Source organism: Saccopteryx bilineata, chromosome 12, assembly GCF_036850765.1.
Source record: "Saccopteryx bilineata isolate mSacBil1 chromosome 12, mSacBil1_pri_phased_curated, whole genome shotgun sequence".
Taxonomy (NCBI): Eukaryota; Metazoa; Chordata; class Mammalia; order Chiroptera; family Emballonuridae; genus Saccopteryx; species Saccopteryx bilineata.
This window is the reverse complement of record NC_089501.1, coordinates 1,979,119-2,001,479: the sequence shown is the minus strand read 5'-3', so window position 1 is coordinate 2,001,479 and position 22,361 is coordinate 1,979,119. Positions and strand designations below refer to the sequence as shown.

Below are 22,361 nucleotides of genomic sequence, written 5' to 3'. Positions count from 1 at the left end.
AATTTTGAGTGAGTTAAAGAGTTAAAAAATGCACAGAATGGGGGAAATGTTTGCTTATCTCTTTTTCAGATAAGGGACTTGTATCCAGAATACATAAGGAGCTCTTACAATAAAAAAACAACCAGCCCTGGCCGGTTGGCTCAGTGATAGAGCGTCGGCCTGGCGTGCAGGAGTCCTGGGTTCGATTCCCGGCCAGGGCACACAGGAGAAGCGCCCATCTGCTTCTCCACCCCTCCCCCTCTCTTTACTCTCTGTCTCTTTCTTCCCCTCCCGCAGCCAAGGCTCCATTGGAGCAAAGGTGGCCCAGGCACTGAGGATGGCTCCATGGCCTCTGCCTCAAGTGCCAGAATGGCTCTGGTTGCAACAGAGCAACGCCCCAGATGGGCAGAGCATTGCCCCCTGGTGGGCAGGCCAGGTGGATCCCGGTCGGGCGCATGCGAGAGTCTGTCTGACTGCCTCCTGTTTCCAACTTCAGAAAAGTAAAAAACAAAAAACAAAACAAAACAAAAAACCCAATTCAAAAGGGGACAAGGCCCTGGCCAGTTGGTTCAGTGGTAGAGCAGCATTGGCCCAGTGTGTAATGTCCTGGTTCAATTCCTGGTCAGGACACACAGGAGAAGTGACCATCTGCTTCTCCACTCCTCCCCCTCCCCTGTCCTTTCCCCCTTCTCTCTCTCTCTCTCTCTCTTTGTCTGTTTCCTTCCTTCCTTCCTTCCTTCCCTCCCTCCCTCCCTCCCTCCCTCCTTTTCTTGGCTCAGTTGGTTTGAGTGCATGGGCCCCAAGTGCTGAGAATGGCTCCATGGAGTCTCCACCTCAGGTGCTAAAAATAGCTCGGTTGTGAGTGTGGCCCCAGATGGTCCAAGCATCGGCCCCAGACGGGTTGCTGGGTGGATTCTGGTCAGGGTGCATGCGGGGGAGTCTGTCTCTCCATCTCCCCTCCTTTCAGTTGGAAATGAATGAATGAGTGAGTGAATGAATGAATGAATGAATGAAAAGAGAGACAAAATATATGATAGACACTGCTCCAAAAAAAAGTATATAAATGCCCAGTAAACAAATGAAAAGATGCTCAGCATAATTAGTCCCTAGGGAAATGAAATCAAGACCATAAGGGGACACTACTTCATGCACACTAGGATGACTATAATAGAAAACGGGAACAATAAACACGTGTTGGCACGGATATGGACAGATTGGAACCCTTATGCATTTCTGTCAGGAATATAAATTGGTGCTGCCTCTTTGGAAAACAGTTTGACAATTCCTCAAGACATAGTTATTGTATAGTAGTTAAAGAGTTATCGTGCCCTGGCCGGTTGGCTCAGCGGTAGAGCATCGGCCTGGCGTGCAGGAGTCCCGGGTTCGATTTCCGGCCAGGGCACACAGGAGAAGCGCCCATCTGCTTCTCCACCCCTCCCCCTCTCCTTCCTCTCTGTCTCTCTCTTCCCCTCCCGCAGTCGAGGCTCCATTGGAGCAAAGATGGCGCGGGCGCTGGGGATGGCTCTGTGGCCTCGGCCTCAGGCGCTAGAATGGCTCTGGATGCAACAGAGCGACGCCCCAGAGGGGCGGAGCATCGCCCCATGGTGAGCATGCCAGGTGGATCCCGGTCGGGCGCATGGGAGTCTGTCTGCCTCCCCGTTTCCAACTTCAGAAAAATACAAAAAAAAACCCAAAAAACAAACAAAAAAACACACACACACAAAAAAGAGTTATCGTATATTTCACAGTTCCACTCCTAGGTATACACACAAGAAAATTGAAACTATGCATCCGCACAAGAACTTGTAGCATGAATGTTTATAGTAGCCAAAAAGTAGAAACAACTTTAATGTCCCGTGAACTGATGAATAGGTTAACACATGATATCTCCATACAATGAAATATTATTTGACCAAAAAAAGGAAGTTTTTATACATGCTACAACATGAATGAACCTTGAAAACATAGTCTGGAGGAGGAAACAGAAGAACAGATGCAAAAGACCACATGTTGTATGATTCCATTTATATGAAATTTCTGGAATGGAATAGAGATTAGTGATTTCCAGGAGATCAAGGAGGGGGAAAGGGAATAACTATTTTAATGGGTACAGATTTCTTTTTGAGATAGGAAAATTTTCTGAAATTAGATATAGGCAGTGGTTGCTCAATTCTGAATATATTAAAAAACTCAGTTGTACACTTTAAAAGGATGAATTTCATGGTATGTGAATTATATCTTAGTAAAGTGGGTTTTTAAAAAACTTTGAGGCCTCCTGAACCAGACAGTGGCGCAGTGGATAGAGCATCAGACTGGGACGCTGATGACCCAGATTTGAAACCTTGAGGTCGCAGGCTTGAGCGCAGGCTAATCTGGCTTGAGTGTGGGGTTACTGGCTTGAGTGTGGGATGATAGACATGGCCCCATCGTTGCTGGCTTGAGCCCAAAGGTGTCTGGCTTGAGCAAGGGGTCACTCGCTCTGCTGTAGTCCCCCCAGTCAAGGCACATATGAGAAAGTAATCAATGAACAACAAAGGTGCCGCAGCGAAGAATTGATGCTTCTCATCTCTCTCCCTTCCTGTCTGTCTGGCCCCATCTGTCCCGCTCTCTGTTGCTCTCTCTTTGTCTCTGTCACGAAAAATAAAACAAACAAACAAAAAAACAACTTTGAGGCCATGGCTGGTAGCTCACTGGATAGAGCATCGTCCTGGCCCACCGAGATCATGGTTTCCACCTCTGGTCAGGACACATACAAGAAACAACCAATGCCTGACCAGGCAGTAGTGCAGTGGATTGGGTGTCAGACTGGGATGCAGAGGACCCAGGTTCAATACCCCAAGGTCCCCAGCTTGAGCGCAGGCTCATCCGGCTTGAGAGCAGGCTCACCAGCTTGAGCGCTGGGTCGGTGGCTTAAGTGTGGGATCACAGACATGACCTCATTGTTGCTGGCTTGAGCCCAAAGGTCGCTAGCTTGAAGCCCAAGGTCGCTGGCTTGAGCAAGGGGTCTCTCGCTCTGCTGTAGCCTCCCGTCAATACACATATGAGAAAGCAATCAATGAACAACTAAGGTGCCATATGAAGAATTGATACTTCTCATCTCTCTGCCTTCCTGTCTATGTGTGTCTCTCTCTGTCTCTCCGTTACACACAAAAAAGCAACCAATGAGTGCACAACTAAATGGAACGACTAAGTGGAACAGCAAGTTAATGCTTCTCTCTCTCTCTCTCTCTCTCTCTCTCTCTCTTTCTCTCTCTCCCTCTCCCTCCCTCTCTTCTCTTCCCTCTCCCTCTCTCCCCCTCCCCCTTTCCTTCTCCCTCTCTCTTTCCCTTCCTCTCTCTCCCTCTCTCCCCTTCTCTCTATCCCTCTCTCTATCCCCCTCTCTATCCCTCTCTCTATCCCTCTCTCTATTCCCCTCTCTATCCCTCTCTCTATCCCTTTCTCTATCCCTCTCTTTCCCTTCCTTTCTCCCTACCCTCTCCTTCTCTCCCCCTTCCTCTCTCTCAAATCAATGGGAAAAAAAATTGAACCAGAAAATTTTAAAGAGGTATTGTTTAATCAGTCAGTTCACATTTCTTTCAAAGCACTTACTATAATTTTATCTTTTTTGCTGTTTAATGTTTACTGTGTTTAGTATTTTGATTGTTTCTGTAAGCAAGTTCTAGTTAAAATTTTGGTCGCTTGAAGCTGTTGCCTGTACAAAGGAAACGACATTCTTCCCTGTATATTTTTTGCCCTGATAACACATGTAGTCATAATCTGTTTAGCGTTTCTCTTATGAGAAAAAATGTCTATGCTAATTATCTAGGAAGAGGAAGCAACAATGCAGAAAATTTTATATCTTGCATTATATTTAGTTACAGAAACATAAGCTTAAGGAAACATGATATGTAAATGGTGCACTTTCAAAGACTTCTGAGAGTTAGATTAGGAACTTTCATCTCTTCATGTGAGGTATTAAATTTTTAGCTCTTAAATTTTTAGCTCTTCATATGAGGTATTATAATGTTTATTTTTAATAAATAATTTATCATTACAGACAGATTTGACCAGTTTTGGGCCATCAATCGAAAACTCATGGAATATCCTGCAGAAGAAAATGGATTTCGTTACATCCCTTTTAGAATATATCAGGTAGGAAGTTACATTTTTAACAATTACAACTTATAAAAGACTCAGACATCTTAACTTCTTGAAACACTCTATCCAGAACTCTTTAAGGTTGCATAGTAAGTAATTAAATAATATTTCTTAGGGCTTTCCAGACTTCTTTTGGTGGTGATCAGTGAGAGACTGCACTGAAATACTTGACTCATATACAGTTAATCATCATTGTTCACAGGTTCTGTATTTGCAGATTTGCCTGCTTGCTAAAATCCATTTGTAACCCCACAGTTACTACTCAACAGTGCTACCCTGGGCGTGTGCAGGGAGACGGATAATTTGATTTGCCAGTGCACACATTTTCAGTATTGCTGTGCCTTCTTGTTGTGCACTCATGCTGTGAATAAGTGACTTTTCCCAGTTGATTTAGAGACCCATTTTTCACATTTTGTGCTTTTTGTTGGTGATTTTGATATTAGTTCCCAACCATAGTGCTGAAGTGCTATCTTTACACAGAAAAACATAAAACAGGGTTCTATATTGATTAGTTGAAGAACAGAGGTTTGAGTAATCCAACCCTACATGTCCCTTAGGAGCAATGGTTCAGTATCACTAACTCAGTGTTTTTGGTGACTTTATAAATAACTACTGCAAATAAGAAGAATCAAGTGTACAGTGGTACCTTGACACATGAGCACTTTAAATCATAAGCAGTTTGAGAGATGAGCAGTCACTTTGTGGGATTTTTTGATTTAAGTCACAATTGGATATTTGAATCATGAGTGTTAGGCAGATAAGTTTGTAAAATTTGTGTTTTTTGAGTGTGCTCACTTTTTTTTTTTTTGTACTTTTCTGAAGTTGGAAATGGGGAGGCAGTTAGACTCCCGCATGTGCCTGACTGGGATTCACCCGGCATGTCCACCAGGAGGCGATGCTCTGCCCATCTGGGGCATCGCTCTGTTGCAACTAGAGCCATTCTAGCGCCTGAGGCAGAGGCCACAGAGCCATCTTCAGTGCCCGGGCCATCTTTGCTCCAATGGAGCCTTGGCTGCAGGAGGGGAAGAAAGAGACAGAGAGGAAAGAGAGAGGGAGGGGTGGAGAAGCAGATGGGCACTTCTCCTGTGTGCCCTGGCCGGGAATCGAACCCAGGACTCCCGCACGCCAGACCAACACTCTACCACTGAGTCAACCGGCCAGGGCCTGAGTGTGCTCGCTTTTATTGTTAAAAATGACACTGGACAGCCACGTGTGTGTGCTTGCCCTAAGAGAAGGGCAGTTGATTGCAAATTTCGGACTTCATTCCTGCTTGAGAAGGGCCATTGTTATGCTAATGTTGGCTGAAGGAGAGGTTTAGTCGCCAGAAAAGTTTTAAAAAGGAGAGAAGAGGAAGGAGGAAGAGAAGAAGCCATGATGGCAGAGTGAGAGCAGAGAGGATGCAGAGTGCTGAAGGAGGAGCCAAGATGGCAGGGAAAGAGAGAGAAGCCACGGTGGCAGGATACTGAAGGAGAGGCCAGTTTGTGCAGAGAGGAGAAGGGAGAAGGTGTGCAGATGGGGAATCAGAGGTGACTGAGACTGGTGGGGCCTTTGATTCTAGGAAAAACTGGAGAAGATTCTCCTGGTTGTGGAACCGGAGAATGTGTAAGTGGCTTTGGGAGCCCTATATTTGCTCATTGGCCAGTACGAGTCTTGAATAAAGAATGGCCCACCATTTTTTGGCTCCACTGTTTCTTTGCCGTCTGCCCAACTCTAATGGGAACCTGCACATGTATGGCCATGACTACTGGCCATACATCTGGCTTAGTTTGTGGCAGGATTCGGATCAGATTGGTATGGAGCCGCCATCACCCTTGAGGGGTGGGGTAGAGGACTGGTTGTTGTAATGGTTCCCCATGGCTGTCCTTTGGGGGACTGTGGGCTGGCTGTTTTTCTAGCCCTGTGAGAGGAAACTGAGAGGGCTATAGAAGAGGCTGCCTCAGGCCTGCAAACCGAGCAGTGGAAGAATGTGGAATGGCCATGGGAGAAAGATACAGATCCTGGAACTGGAGCAAGCGCTGGAGAAGGTGGCCCACTGGGTTTGTGAGTTGCATCTGGAAATGGAGCAGTCTCTGGAGAAGGAATTACAGGTTCGTGAGTTGCAGTTTGCCCTGAAAGTTGTGGAGAGCCGGCAGCCACAGGAGCCTAATCTGGAGCTGTGCCAGCAGAGTGGCTCCGAGTCAGTGAGAGCAGATGTTTCCAACTCTTCTGAGGATAAGGAGACGGGTTGAAGTTGCCATCCACAGACTCCAGAAGGTAAAAGCCCAGCAGCAAAGAGTACCTACTAAGCCCCTGGTAGGTTTGCTACAATTATGGGACATAGGGGTGGATGGCAACATGCTCTCTGGAGCAGAGGTGGAAATGTTGGCTGCCATTGCCATGTGCTCCCGCTTGGGGCAGCATCTTAAGAGCTGCCAGGACGGCAGGGATGAGGGGGAAGGCCTGAGGCCCCATGTGCGTGGACTGACTCTTGGACTGTGACCAGAGGGGCACCAGCTCCCTTGTTGGATGGACATGAGGCTTTTGGACAATATGAGAGACCCTGATGGAGGGGGGAGCAGGTCTGGTTGAAATTGTATGACTTATGCTGTTGCTGTAATTTGTTTGTGTGATGTGCCTAATTCTTTGTACAGGAATGCCTGTAGTGTGAGTTGCAAAGTGGGTGAGAGCAAAAGGGGTGGAATGTTGGGCAAATGAGTTTGTAAAATTTGTGTTTTTTGAAATTGCTCACTTTTATTGTTAAAAATGGTGCTGGGCAGCTGTCTGTGAAATTGCTAATTACCTTCCTGCTTGGGAAAGGCCATTGTTATGCTAATGTTTCCTCCCCCCTCTTCCAGCATCTTCTCCTGACCTTAAAGGTAAATACACTTCATAAACCAGTTTATTTCTTTACATTTTATCTCATTTTGTGTGTGTGTGTGTATTTGTTATTTATAAAGTGCATTTTTTTTATTTAGAAGTATATAAAACAAAAAATTTGTGTGGTTTTTGGGGACCAGAACAGATTAATTGCATTTCCATTAATTTAAATGGGGAAATTCTATTTGACACGAGCAAATTGAGTCATAAGCTCTGTCATGAAACGAATTAAACTCCTGTGTCAAGGTTCCACTGTATTTGTTTTCAAAGGTGAGTCGTCTTTGCTGTGCAACAAAGTAGATGGTAGGTGCTCCTTACAGCGCTTTCATGGGGAAAAGAAACTCCGTGTTTCTGTAGTGTCCTATAAAACTCCTGTGTGTTTCACATATGGCAAATAGTAAATGATACTCCAGAGAGCAAGTTATCTATTATGAAAATGCAGTTAAGAATAGGAATTAGAAAGTATCAAAGATATAGACTAATCTAGCAGAACTTCCATTTAAGCTGAAAGAGGTAGTGTCATAACTTCTCTTTGTAGACATTTTCAATATCTCACATAGTTAATACTTTGATAATTATTTTTAAATTTTTATGAACCATCATGTAATTGTGTTTTCAAAGAGGAAACAAAATGTCTAATTGAACACAGGTAAACAAAAATCCCAACATACTCAGAGTGAAAAGAATTCCTGACTTAAATAAGGTTACTTTTCATTAATTTCATTAACATAATTACAGATAGACTATTTTTAGATCATAGATTCATAATGTGTACAATAGGAATAAAATGAGGAGAATGCCCAATGGAATAAGACCAGATTATCCACTTAGCCACAGTCCTCTGCTTTCTTTTTCTAACTGGAAAGTAAAATTTCAACTCTCGAAGTCTTTGTTAAGCACAGTTATTACACAGGGGGTTTGGAAATACCGTAGTTTGTTTATTTATTCTTTATCTTGACTCATGAAGAATCTGAGGGAATTTACAAGAATGTATAAGCACAGAGTAGAAAAAAATTAAAATTTAAAATCAAAACTAAAAATATAAAATGGAAACTCGGCATGAAGTTACAGAAGCTATGAATAAGTGAGACCCTCAAGTTTATTAAAATTGACCTGCAAATTGGACCTTGAGCTTTTTTTGTAACCAGAGAAAAGGGTAGGGGAGGAATGTGATGAAGTGTAATTCTTTTCCCAATAAGATGAAAACCTACTAGGTTTTCAGGGAAAGCTAAACTTTTCTTGGGCATTTCATAGGAAAGAAATTTCATTTAGAAGGGGCTACTAGGCAATATCCTTATACCTTGCCTACAGTAAAAAAAAAAAAAAAATCGTAATAGTTTCCATAAAGCTGCTTCCTGAAGTGTCACTCAATGATAACTAAAGACAATGTCTCATCCCTTGTATCATCTACAGCAGTGATTTTCAATTTTTTTTTTTCATGGCACAAACACACACTAATTACTAAGGTCAGTGCCCCTGACTAAATACAACCATTTTCATCTTATGGCACAAATAAATTAGTTACTAAAGAAGAAGAGGTCAGGGCTCCTTTTTCTTTAGTAATTAGTTTATGAGTGCATGAGAAACAAAGGTTGAAAATCACTGATCTACAGTATAATAAAAGAATTGGAGAAGTAATGGGAAAGCTAAAACAAAAAAGATTTTTAGATTATTTTATGGAAGAATGTGTCTATCAAATAAGAAGAAAAATAATTGATAGAGCATGACAGTTGAGGATTGGAATTAACCAGTAAAGGTTAACCCAGCAGAGAGGTTGGCAGAGAACTGTTAGGGAGAAGGGGGCAAATTGTTGCTGCTCACATGGGGAAGTCTGGCTTCTCTGTGTAGCAAGGGAAGAGCCGACTGCTGAGAAGAGGGGTCTAACGGTTTGGGCAACTGTTCTGTTCCACAGTGGCCAAATAGAAGGGGTCCTACATTTGCATATAAGATATTCTAAAAAGAAAGATTGCAGGAAGCCTAGTTTTTTTTTTGCCTTGAGAAAAACAGTATCTCACATTAGATGAATCTGTGCTCAAAACCTAGATATTCCTTAAAAGGAACTTTAAGAGTAATTTTACAGAACTGGATTCAGTAGTGATGTAGTTTAGTCACTCCACAGGGAAAAGCCAAAATAAAGTCAGATTTGATGGACTGAGTATATTTCTAGTGGGTGGTAAGATTCTTTATGTAGTCTGTAATTCTCTTAGGGACTTCAGCATCACTGACATAAATACTGGTGATTGATATATGGATTAGAAACAATAAGAGATTATCGAAGAATTTAAGAGTAGTTCTTACATTTTCAGAGTGGATTTCAAATTTTCTGAAGCAGCAGCAGCAGTCCACGTTGGTTCTGAGCTTAGAAGGGAAGGGGTGGGTGGATGTGGACCAATAGGGTTGAGAAAGGCTCACATAATTTTAAAGCTGATAAAGACTTTATAGTTCGAATACTTCAGAACTGGAAAAGCTAGCAAAGTTTCCTTGATTTTAGATGGCATGGTGATTTTTTAACAAGGGCAGCTGAAGAACACAAAACATGTAACATTAACTAAAATGTTGGAAGAAGAGTAGGAACAAGTGGAAAAGAGCTGTTGGGAGGGTTACATAAAAAACAGCACAGGACCAACATCACAGTTTTGCCATACTCACTGTGTAGAAAATTACTGTGACCTTTTTTTGCTTCAGTTTTAGTGTGGAAGTTTGTGACCACACATAAACTTCACTGAGCTCAGAAATTGTAAACTATTTGAGACAAAAAGGATAAAGCAGTTGGCCTTGGAAAGAAGTTGTTTCCTAGGAAGAGCATGGCGGTGGCTGGGAGGCTGCGAAGGCCCTGGGCAGGCCCGGCTCTGACGCCCGTTTCCACAGGAGCCACTGAGCCTCGCTGCCTCTGTCCTCCACAAGACGGGCAGACCGAGTTAACTTATATTCTCGTCACAGTTCTTTAAAAAAGCCTTATAGGCCTGACCTGTGGTGGCGCAGTGGGATAAAGCGTCGACCTGGAACACTGAGGTCTCCGGTTCGAAACCTTGGGCTTGCCTGGTCAAGGCACATATGGGAGTTGATGCTTCCTGCTCCTCCCCCTTCTCTCTCTCTCTGTCTCTCTCTCCTCTCTCTCTAAAAAAAAAAAAAAAAAAAATCAATAAATAAAATATTTTAAAAAGCCTTATAACTAGTTTATATAATTGTATCAGTGATGCTTTTATTTTTTAAAACATTTCAACACCTGGCTTCTGAGCAAATTGATTGTTTTACAAAAACAAACTGTCCCTTTCGTTATGGCACTACTTGACTCAAATCCTTACTGGTCACTGTCTGAGGAGAGCGTCAGAGTGGTGTGGAAAGCGGTGTTGAAGGGAGTGTAAAACCATCCAGACTGCAGACATCTCTCCAGCTCGCTGCTCGGCCCCAGGTCCTGGGCGGGAGATGCACCCACCAGCCTCGGGGTCAGCCCTGCCATCTGCTGTCCCATTGCTAACGAGGCCAGCACTTCACTGCAGTTTAAGTATATTGTAAATAAAGACAGAATCTGGAAAAGAAAAAGAAAAATCTTTATTGGTGCTGTGTACTTTTAATCATTTCTAAAAATAAGATTTATACTTTTCAGTTGATCCATCTTTTTATGAAAGCAGAGTAATTGTTTTGTTTATGCTGTGTGTTCAAGGTATGAAAAGTGCCTAAAGTGCCTAGCATGTAGTAGGCATTTGTTAATTCATTAAATTATTCATCAATAATTAATAGTTAATTTGGGGGTATTCTGTTGTACCATGACCTCCACAGTAGTATGCCATAATGTATTCCCAGAGTTTAGCAAAGTATCTTATTTGTGGACTGGTTGAATAAAATATACTATAGACTCTAAGACACCCTTAAAAGAAGAGTTCCAAAACTATTTTGAAATAAATACCTCCCTCCACTTACTTGAGTGGTTAGGTTCTAGCTTCTATATTTTAACTATATTGTAAATACTTAAAGCCCCTATAAGAAAAGTGTGTTATATTGTACTATCACTTAACATAGGGATTATTATTGTTAGTAATACTGCAGATGTACAGAACAGAGGGCTTCCTTTTCACATGTATCCTTGTTTTTCTGGGGGAAATTGTCAGTTCTGTCCATACCTCTTACTGTGGTGTATGAACCCAATAGGATTTAGAGAGAGAGAATGTGAGAGAGGAGAGGGGAAGAGAAAGAGAATGTGCATGAGAGAGAGAATGGTTTTTATGAAGTTCTATAATTAGATAGAAAGTGGGAAGCTAGAGAATTCTCAAAATTTGCTTGACAGAACGTGGCTGCCAGGTGGGGCTTCAGTTAGGGCAGAGCCTGCTGCCTGACCTTTCTTGTGTCGAGATGGCATTTTTTCCTCAAATAGGAGGGGATAGCCTGAGGTTCTCAGTTGACCTGTATAACTAACTTGATTGTTGGCTTGACCCCCTTACCAGTTGGGTTCTTACATGAATTGGTTAAAATTTTAGAAGTGAGATATGTAGGTGAATATAAAAATTTAGAGGCCTTAGTTTTTGCCTGTTGTTCATTTCCTAGATTTTTCCATTACCTATTTTGTATTCCAATTCTTCATTCTTTCCTTAACCAAAGCATGATGTAAAGGTGATAAAGATTTCTGTTGCAGACATTTTTACAGCTGATTTTTGTGTGTGGTTGGCATATTCCATCGATTTACATAGCTTTACTTATGCTACATTTTTATTAATCAGCACTTTTTTTAACAGACTAGATATAAATTGCTGTATTATTTGAGATCTTAAATTAGTGAGTAAATTTAAATAAAACCTGAAAATTCGAGTTTATTAAATACAATAAATGAGGAGCATACTTTTGCTAAAATACAGTACTTTTTCTTTGCAGAATCCTAATAGAGCTCCTCTGAAGCAAGGGGTGAGAAGGAAGGGCGTTAAACATGCTTGAGTGAGGCCCATTTTATTTTTTAAAGTCTTAAAACCGTCTTATGATGATAGGGATCATTATCTGATTTTGTATAGGAGGAAACTAAAGCTGAGGGATTTGTAAGTTGCTTGCTAAGGAGCACACAAATGCAAAATGGAAGAACTAGAATTCAGACCGAGGTGAGACTTACAAAGTATGATTTTACTTATAAAAATGAAGTTTGTGGAATTTTTAGGGTATAATTATCACATAAAGCGAAGTCTACCTTGCCCAAATAAAATGGGTAGAAATCTAGAAAATCTCTGACGTGGCAACATTATTTAAAGGATGACTTTTGTACAGATTGGTAGAAAACTATTTCTTTTTCATTCATAATTCAATTATCATGGGCTCAAAAGGACTATAATCTAGTGACAGAGTTTTAGTGGTAAAAGTAAAATAAATCCAAAAGTAGTCTAGAAACCCATTATAGACCAAAAGTGTCATTTCTGTCATTTACATAACAGTTTAGTTTGGTGTGTGAGTTTCAGGTCTGTGTTCCTGAAATCCAGGTGCTTCATATTAGCTAGTATTCTAGAGATGAGGTTAATGGCAGGAAGTGTTTCAGAAATGTAACTAAAATGTTATTTAGAATAGCACATGTAAACAGATGGTGATTAATGAGGATATCTGTTAAAAAGATTGTAGGATGACTGTGAAGTCCTCAAGCATTGGTATTTAATTTGCAGAGTGAATATTTAGCACATTATTTTTGTTTTCCAAGAAGCAATGAATTTATAAATATTAACCTGCTAGTATACTTTGTGTAAGAAAAGTTTGTCCTATCCATTTATTAATTCAACAAGTTAATCCACTCACAAATATTTTGCATACTGTGCCCTGTAGGATATAAGTGGTGATTAATATCATAAATCACCCTTCATAGAATTTATAATCTAGAGGTAGAAAAACTAATCAAGTAAGTACATAAACAAATGTAAAATTATAGCTGTGATTGGTGCTGTGAAAGAGAGGTCTGTAGTGCAATAAAAGCCTAATTCCTCTAAAGGGAATTTGATTTAGCTTGGGAGGACAGAGAGGGCTTCGTAGATGAAGTGTTATATCTCTTGAGATGTGACAGATGAGTGGAATTAAGGTAGTCAGAGAGTGATGAGAAGACCTTTGTAGGCAGAGGGCATATTAAAAGTATGAGGACAACATGTTGGTCTTGAACACAGAGTTGGGGGATGCGAATAAGGCTGCAGAGGTAAAGGTTGGACCATATTAAAGAGTTTTCTTTCCTTTATCCTATAAATATTTTTAATAACTTGAATATCTGTTAATATTTATGCAGTAAAGAATATTTAATCACCTACTTTGTTCTATATGTTATTATAGAAGTTATAAAAAATTCAGAGAATGCTTTTAGGAACAGTGTACCAATATTTTTAGTTTTAAACAAAAACATGAAGCAGATAAATAGTGCTTCTTTTCTAATAAAGTTAAAGTGAGGGAGTAGAACTCTGTGGTGAATTATGGCATTGTTTGTTAGGATTCCTCCTCCTCCAGGATTGTGGCAGTTTGGGTGAGAAATTATAATTCTGCCTTTTCATGTTTTCCATTTTAGTTAATATCTTGCCATAACATGTAGCAGAAAGGCCAGAGGACAAGGGGAGGGATTTAAACGGGGGCAATAAACTGAATATTGCCTCTGAGTTCGTTTTTGGTAATTTCAAAAAGAAACACTGGGTTCTTTGTTATACATTTTGAATTGTTCAGAGATATTTAATTTGTTTAACAAATTAGGATGTAAATATTCTCTGTTCCACAGCTGATCTTAGGTTACTTAACTTTTTGAGAGTTATTTATACTTTACATTAAAATTTAAAACATTTTTAATTGTAAAATAATATAAAATTTACTATCTCAGTCATTTGTATAAGTGTGTATACTTCAGTAATGTTATATACTTCTATATTGTCATGGATCCAATCTCTAAAACACTTTTTATATTGTAAACCAAAACTATACCCATTATTCAATAACTATGAATTGATTACTGTATTTACTTCATGTAGGTGGATATAAAGTTTTTCTGTGTGACTTGCTTATTTTATTTAACGTATTGTCAAGCTTCATCAATATTGTAACACATTTTATTTGTTCACCCATCAATGGACAGACAGTAGGATTACTTTCATCTTTTAGTTACTGTGAATAATACTGATATGAACATGGGTATATTAGCCAGGGTTGTCCAGAAAAACAAAACCAATAGGATGTGGAGAAAGATTTAAGGAATTGGTTCACATGATTGTGGAGGCTTGGTGAGCACAAAATCTGATGGGCTAGGCTGGCAAGCTGGAGGCTCAGTGAAGAGTTGCAGTTTGATTCCAAAGGCAGTCCACTGTCAGAATTTCTCCTTGCTCAAGGAAGGTCGGTCTTTGTTTTATTAAGGACTTAACTGATTGGATGAGGCTCACCCACATTGTGGAGGGTAATCTGCTTTACACAAAATTCACCAATTTAAATATTAATCTCATTCAAGAAACACCTTCAGGCCCTGGTCGGTTGGCTCAGTGGTAGAGCATCAGCCTGGCGTGCGGAAGTCCCGGGTTCGATTCCTGGCCAGGGCACACAGGAGAGGCACCCATCTGCTTCTCCACCCCTCCCCCTCTCCTTCCTCTCTGTCTCTCTCTTCCCCTCCCACAGCCAAGGCTCCATTGGAGCAAAGATGGCCCGGGCGCTGGGGATGGCTCCTTGGCCTCTGCTCCAGGCGCTAGAGTGGCTCTGGTTGCGACAGAGCAACGTCCCTGATGGGCAGAGCATCGCCCCCTGGTGGGCGTGCCGGGTGGATCCCGGTCAGGCGCATGCTGGAGTCTGTCTGACTGCCTCCCGGTTTCCAGCTTCAGAAAAATACCAAAAAAAAAAAAAAACCACCTTCACCGAAACATTCAGAATAATGTTTGACAAAATATCAAGGTACCATGGTCCAACCAAGTTTATATAAAATTAACCATCTCAATAACCTGATGAATATTTCTTTGAGACCTTACTTTCAATTCTTTTTTTTTTTCTCCTTATTTTTCCAAAGTTGGAAATGGGGAGGCAGTCAGGCAGACTCCAGCATGCGCCTGACCGGGATCCACCTGGCACGCCCACCAGGGGGCGATGCTTTGCCCATCAGGGACGTTGCTCTGTCGCAACCAGAGCCACTCTAGCGCCTGGGGCAGAGGCCAAGGAGCCATCCCCAGCGCCCAGGCCATCTTTGCTCCAATGGAGCCTTGGCTGTGGGAGGGGAAGAGAGAGACAGAGAGGAAGGAGAGGGGTAGGGGTGGAGAAGCAGATGGGCGCCCTGGCTGGGAATCAAACCCGGGACTCCTGCATGCCAGGCCGATGCTCTACCACTAAGCCAACTGGCCAGGGCCCTACTTTCAATTCTTTAGAGTGGAATTCAGCATCATGTGGTAATTCTGTTAAGTTTTGGAGGACCTGCCATACTGTTCTCTATCATGACTTCATCGTTTTACATTTCTACCAACAGTGTACCAAGGTTCCATTTTTTCCACATCTTCACCAACACTTATTTACTGCTTTTTTCTTCTTTCTATAGTAGCCATTCTAATGGGTGGGAAGTAGTATATTGTTGTGGTTTTGATTTGCATTTCCCTACTTATTAGTGATGCGGCGCTTTTTGGATATTTGTATATCTTTGGTGAAATATATGCAGACTTTTTATATGTTAAGTCTTTAATTCATCTAAAACATTCAAATCTTTTGCACATTTTAAAAACTGGGTTGGGCCAGACCAGTCGAAGGCACAGTGGATGGAGCATTTGACTGGGATGCAGAGGGCCCAGGTTCAAAAGCCCGAGGTCTCCAGCTTGAGCGTGGGATTATCTGGTGTGAGTATGGGCTTGCCAGCTTGAGCGCGGGGTCGCTAGCTTGAGTGTGGGATCATAGACATGACCCCATGGTAGCTGGCTGGAGCCCAAGGTCTCTGACTTGAGCAAGGGGCCACTCGCTTCTGCTGGAGTCCCCCCATCCTCTGGTCAAGGCACATATGAGAAAGCAATCAATGAACAACTAATGTGCCTCAATGAAGAATTGATGTTTCTCATCTCTCTTCTTCCTGTCTGTTCCTCCCTCTGTCTCTTCTCTCTCTGTCTCTCACTTAAAAAAAGTCAGATTGGGTTGTTTTATTGTTGGGGTGTAGGACCCAATTTCTTGCTTTAATATCTACATTATATTCAGTCTGTGGGTAGACTATAATATATTTATTCCCTGTTGATAAATTAATTTTCAGTTTTTGTCACCACAGAGTACTGCAGTAAACAGCATTATATATATGATATATATTCTTTTAAGTGTGTGGAATAGCTACCCAAGAGTGAATTTTTTGAGTTAGAAGGTAGAGATTATATAAATTGAAAACAGGTTATTTTCCAAAAATGTATGAATTCAGATTTCTACCAAAGATACAGAAGTATGCCTCTCCCCTTATGTTCCACCAGCACGAGGCATTATAACTCTGACATATAAAGAGACAATCTCACTTTTACTTCAGTTAGTATTTCTCTCACACATATTAGGCATCCATTTTTATTGACCATGTAGATTTGTTTTTGTGTAAATTGCCTCACGTTTTATATTTTCTTTTGGGCTATTTATATTGTTTTATAAAATATTTTCATATAAACCATTTTTCTGTAAAACACTGTAAAAATCATCACAACTATAAGATCTGTCTTGATTTTTATAGTATTTTTATATAAAAAAGTTAACTCTTTATATAGTCAATTATTTTTTTCTTATTTGTGTATGGATTTCTTTGTTTGGAAGGCCTCTCTCCGTAGAGCTGCAGGTATACAAATTTTCCTTAACTAGCTGTTCTTGTAAGACTGGGGTTTTTTTATATGTAAGTGTTAATTTATCTGGAACTTATTTTTAAATACTGTGTGAGATAGAAGGGTGCAATTTTATTTTCTTGGAGGTGATAGCTGGCTGTAGTATGATCACTTATTATATAAACTAAAGGTTGGCAAACTTTTCCTTTAAAGAGCCAGATAGTAAATATTTTCAGCTTTGCAGGCCAGATGGTCTTTGTCGCAACTATATAACTTTATCTTGAAAGCAGCCATAGACAGTTTGCAGATGATGGGCATGGCTGTGCTCCAATAAAACTTGATTTACAAAAACAGGCAAAGGGCACAATTTGGCTTTCAGGCCAGAGTATATTGACTCTTGGTATAAACTATACTTTTCCTATTGGATAAAAATGCCACCTCTGCTTTACATTAAAATAGCTTGACTACTGGGATCTATTTCTGGACTCTGTATGTGTTTATTCTTTTGCCAGCACTATTTTTATGTGATTTTAGTCTTCTGATATATGCTAGGGAAATTCACCCCCTCTTTTCCTCCTTTTCATGATATTCTTCATCATTAATTTTTTCTGTTTGACTTTTAAATCATTTTACTTAATTCTCCACAAGGTCCTATTCAATTATAAGTAGAAATATATTGCATTTCTATTTTAATTTTGGTAAAATTCACCTTCTTATGTTATTTAATCTTACCATATAAAAACATGACACATCTTTCTTATTATTCAGATTTTGTTTTATGTTCTATAGATTTTAAGGTTCTTAAATCAAATCTGCAGAAGTTTATAGCTCCGCACATGTAGGCCCTGCCTGTGTGCTCACCCCAGCAGCTGCTTTAGCTCAGGAAAGCTGTTCTGCTGGGTGGGAGATAGACTTGGGAGTAGAGGGGAGAGAAGAAGCATTAAGCTTCCATGCTCCCAGAATCTCCTCCATGTATAGTTGTTAGTACAATATCTTTTATATAAAGAATTATATATTAGTAATCCTTAAGGAAAGATGTCTGATTCTTAACTCACCCTAGCTGTGGAGTAGCATGCTAAGATACATGGTCAGACATCTGTGCTTAAAAAAAAGGATTTGTATGTCATATGTAAAGAAAGACAAACTATAGCATGAATGTTCAGTTCTTAAGATAACTTCATTTCTGATCCAAGTGAAGGTTACAGTTATAAAAATGATAAATAACTTGCAAGTTTAAGACATAATATTCATTTCCATCTTTTTGTATAGATATTAATCTAAGGTCAGTTTATAAAGTTAGTTTCTTCTCAGAGTATTATAAACATTTGGTAAACAGCTGTGGAAAAGTCTTCTATGGTAAATACAGAGAAGAAGCTGAGCCTCTGTACTGTGCTTCTATTTTGTGCTTCTCACAATGCCTTACATTGTAATTGGTGCTCAGGAAATTCACGAAGTATATGAACAAACTAAGAAAGTCCTAATCACCTGTGAAAACAGTGGTCATTTTCAGTTCTTACTAAATATACACAGGGGTCATACCATGTATTCTTACTGTAGAATTCTGGACTGAATTTTTTGTTGGGCAATAATTACCATTCCCTACTGTTGTTACAAAGTTGCAGAACAAAGTAATTTGGGATATATAATAATGTCATCTTATATTTGTATAGTACTTTATATTTTATAAAATACCTTCATACTACCTCATTTGATTTTCACAACATTCTTGTGTAGACAGGACAAGTCTACTTTTTTATACGGTGATGATTGTATTAAGTCCCTTCATGTTAAGTTCTTGTGATATGCTTAGATTCTGAGTTGTTTTGTTTTGCTTTTTTAATTGTTTTTGTTTGTTTTTACGTGAGCTTTTTTTTTTTCCTGCTTGGTTTTAGTTAATATCTTATCCTTTTCCCTAGTGTATATAGCAGTTAGTCTCTTTTCTAATTTTACCTGATAGGATTTTATATCGTATTTCAGTCATTAATTTCTGGTCATATCTTGACAGTAATCAGAATAGTACAAGAACAGTTATTGTGTTATATGTGGTTATCAGACAAGCCTGTTTTAATTTCTTGTGGCCTATCTACAAATTGTTATTTTCCGCAGTATAGATCTGAAATCTTAAGCACTTTCAGCGCCACAAGATACTGTTTAGGAATTGAAGAGAAATTGTTAAAGATAGTAAACAACTGGAATGGCATAGTGTGAGGTATGAACTTAAAGAGATTTTCTGAAAAAAGTTTTTAAAAGATACTTAACACTAGAACAAAAAACTGCCATATAACCTTAAATATAAAAACATGAAGTTTACTCATATTCTACTTTTTTTTTTTTTTTTTTCATTTTTCTGAAGCTGGAAACAGGGAGAGACAGTCAGACAGACTCCCGCATGCGCCCGACCGGGATCCACCCGGCACGCCCACCAGGGGGTGACGCTCTGCCAACCAGGGGGCGATGCTCTGCCCATCCTGGGCGTCGCCATGTTGCGACCCTCCTGGGTGTCGCCATGTTGCGACCAGAGCCACTCTAGCGCCTGGGGCAGAGGCCACAGAGCCATCCCCAGCGCCCGGGCCATCTTTTGCTCCAATGGAGCCTTGGCTGCGGGAGGGGAAGAGAGAGACAGAGAGGAAGGCGCAGCGGAGGGGTGGAGAAGCAAATGGGCGCTTCTCCTATGTGCCCTGGCCGGGAATCGAACCCGGGTCCTCCGCACGCTAGGCCGACGCTCTACTGCTGAGCCAACTGGCCAGGGCCCATATTCTACTTTTTGAGGTATAATTCACATGCCATGAAATTCACCACTTTAAAAGTACAATTTATTCACAGAAGTATGTAATCATTACCACTACCTAATTTCAGAATATTTTTATTACTTCAAAAAGAAACCTCATCTCCATTAGTAGTCACCCCTATTTCCTCCTCCCCCTGGTCTGTGGTGACTATCTACTTTTTGTGTCTATGTATGTGTTAGTGTGAACATATAAGTGGAATCGTATCGTATGTGTCTTTTTGTGTCTGCCTTCTTTCACATGGCATATTTTCAAGGTTCATGTATCTTGTAGCATGTGCCTAATTCTTTTTTATAACTGAAAAGCATTCCGTTGTACAGGTATACCACATTTTGTTTATTTTTTCATACCACATTTTGTTTATTTGTTCATCTTGTGATGAAATTTGGGTGGTTTTCACTTTGGAGCGATTATTAATAATGCTACTATGAACGTTTGTGTACAGGTTTTTTGTGTGTGTGTTTGTGACAGAGAAAGAGAAGGAGGGACAGATAGACAGGAAGGAAGAGAGATGAGAAGCATCAATTCTTCATTGCAACTTTTAGTTGTTGATTGCTTTCTTGTATTTGCCTTGACTGGGGGGGGGGGGCTCCAGCAGAGCAAGTGACCCCTTGCTCAAGCCAGCAACCTTGGGTTTCAAGCCAGTGACCTTTGGGCTCAAGCCAGCAACCTCGCACCCAAGCTGGTGATACCGTGCTCACGCAGGATGAACCCGTGTTCAAGCTGGCAACCTCAGGGTTTCAAATCTGGGTCCTCTACATCCCAGTTCGACACTGTCCACTGCGCCACCACCTGGTCAGGCTGCGTACGACTTTTTTACTTGGTGTATATCTTCAGTTTTTCTGAGTGTATACTTAGGAGTGAAATGAGTGGGTCATATGGTAATTCTGTTTAACCGTTTGAGGAACTGCCAAACTTTTCAAATTAGGTATACCATTTTACATTCTTACCAACAATGTATGAGGGTTTCAATTTCTACATATCCCTGCCAACACTTTTTATTGTACATCTTTTTTATTATAACCCAGCTAAATGAGTATGAAGAAGGATCTCACTGTGATTTTGATTTGCATTTCCCTAATGACTGAGGATGCTGAGCATCTTTTCATGTGCTCACTGGCCATTTGTATGTTTACAGTGGTTGGCAAACTCATTAGTCAACAGAGCCAAATATCAACAGTACAATGATTGAAATTTCTTTTGAGAGCCAAATATTTTAAAATTAAATTATATGGGTAGGTAAATTGTTATTTACTTAATTAGGGTATTCCTAAGCTGGACTTTGCTAAACACTCAAGGGGCCAAAGAGCCACACGTGGCTTGCAAAGCCGTGGTTTGCTGACCAAGGTTTTAGGAGAAATTTCTCTTAAAATTTTAGCTTATTTTTAACAGGTTGTCTTTTCATTGCTGAGTTAGTTGTAAGAGGGTTTTTTTTGTTGTTTTGTTGTTTGTTTTTGTTTGTTTGTTTTTTGTTTGTTTTTCTGAAGTTGGAAACCTGGAGGCAGTCAGACAGACTCCCGCATGCGCCCGACCGGGATCCACCCAGCATGCCCACCAGGGGCGATGCTCTGCCCATCTTGGGGCATCGCTCTGCCACAATCAGAGCCATTCTAGCGCCTGAGGCAGAGGCCACAGAGCCATCCTCAGCGCCCGGGCAAACTTTGTTCCAGTGGAGCCTTGGCTGCGGGAGGGGAAGAGAGAGACAGAGAGGAAGGAGAGGGGGAGGGGTGGAGAAGCAGATGGGCGCTTCTCCTGTGTGCCCTGGCCAGGAATCGAACCCGGGACTCCCGCATGCCAGACCTTGCTCTACCACTGAGCCAACTGGCCAGGGCCTGTTTTGTTTTGTTGTTTTTAATATATTCTGGATGCTAAACCTTTACTTGCTATATGTTTTGCAAATATTTCTTCAGATTTCTGGGCTGTCTTTTTACTTTCTTAGTGGTGTTCTTTGAAACACAGATTTAAATTTCGATGAATTCCAATTCATTTTTTCTTTGGTTGCTTATGCTTTTATGTTACTGTATCTAAGAAACTATTGCCTGATACAAGGTGATGAAGATTTCCTCCTGTGTTTTTGTCTAAAGTTTTAGTTTTTGTTCCTTTGCTTAAAGTCTTTGATTCATTTGAATTAACATTTGTGTTAGGTGCAAAGCAGGGAGACCAACTTTATTCTTGTATATGTGGATATGTATTCCAGTTCTTCCAGCATAACTTGTTGAAAAGACTTCTCTTTCCCTCATTGGATTGTGTTGAGACTCCTTTTAAAAATGAATTGTCTGCAAATGTATCGGTTTTAGACTGTCAGTTCAACAATAGATTATATGTCTATCTTATGCCATTACCATGCTGCCTTGAATTTTGTTGCTTTGTGCTAAGTTTTGAAATCAAAAAGTATGAGTCCTCCATTTTTATTATTTTTTTCAAGATTATTTTTGCTATTCTGGATTTTTTTTAATATAGACATGAATTCTAGGATCAGCTTGCCAGTTTATGCAAAAAAAAAAAAGACAACTGGAATTGTATTGAATGCATGGACCAATTTGTGTGGTATTGTTGTCTTAACAAACAATATTAAGTCTTCAATGCATGAACACAGGGTTTCTTTCCATTTATTTAGGTGTTCATTTTGTTTCAGTGATGTTTAATTATATTTGGATTGTTCATTTGCTAGTGTATAAAAGTAACATTTTTGTTATTGATCTTGTATCCTGCAGCCTCATTGAACTTATTACCTCTAGTATTTTGTTTTGCTGGTTTCTTGAAATTTTCTATCTAGATTATGACACTACAAATAGAGATGGTTTTACTTCTTTCTTTCCAATGATCTTTCTTTATATCTGCCTTTTATTTCTCTTTCTTTACTCATTTTCCT

At 40.3% G+C, this 22,361-nt stretch overlaps 1 protein-coding gene across 3 annotated transcripts in view; it reads left to right on the top strand.

Moving 5' to 3' along the window:
- The window catches only part of ATG5 (autophagy related 5), a 161,629-nt gene that overhangs the window by 91,351 nt on the left and 47,917 nt on the right, over positions 1–22,361 (top strand). For all 3 annotated transcript variants that reach the window (XM_066248280.1, XM_066248282.1, XM_066248281.1), the window contains exon 6: positions 4,016–4,110. In XM_066248280.1, the coding sequence (XP_066104377.1) occupies positions 4,016–4,110 (95 nt within the window). The remainder of the gene's footprint in view (positions 1–4,015; positions 4,111–22,361) is intronic.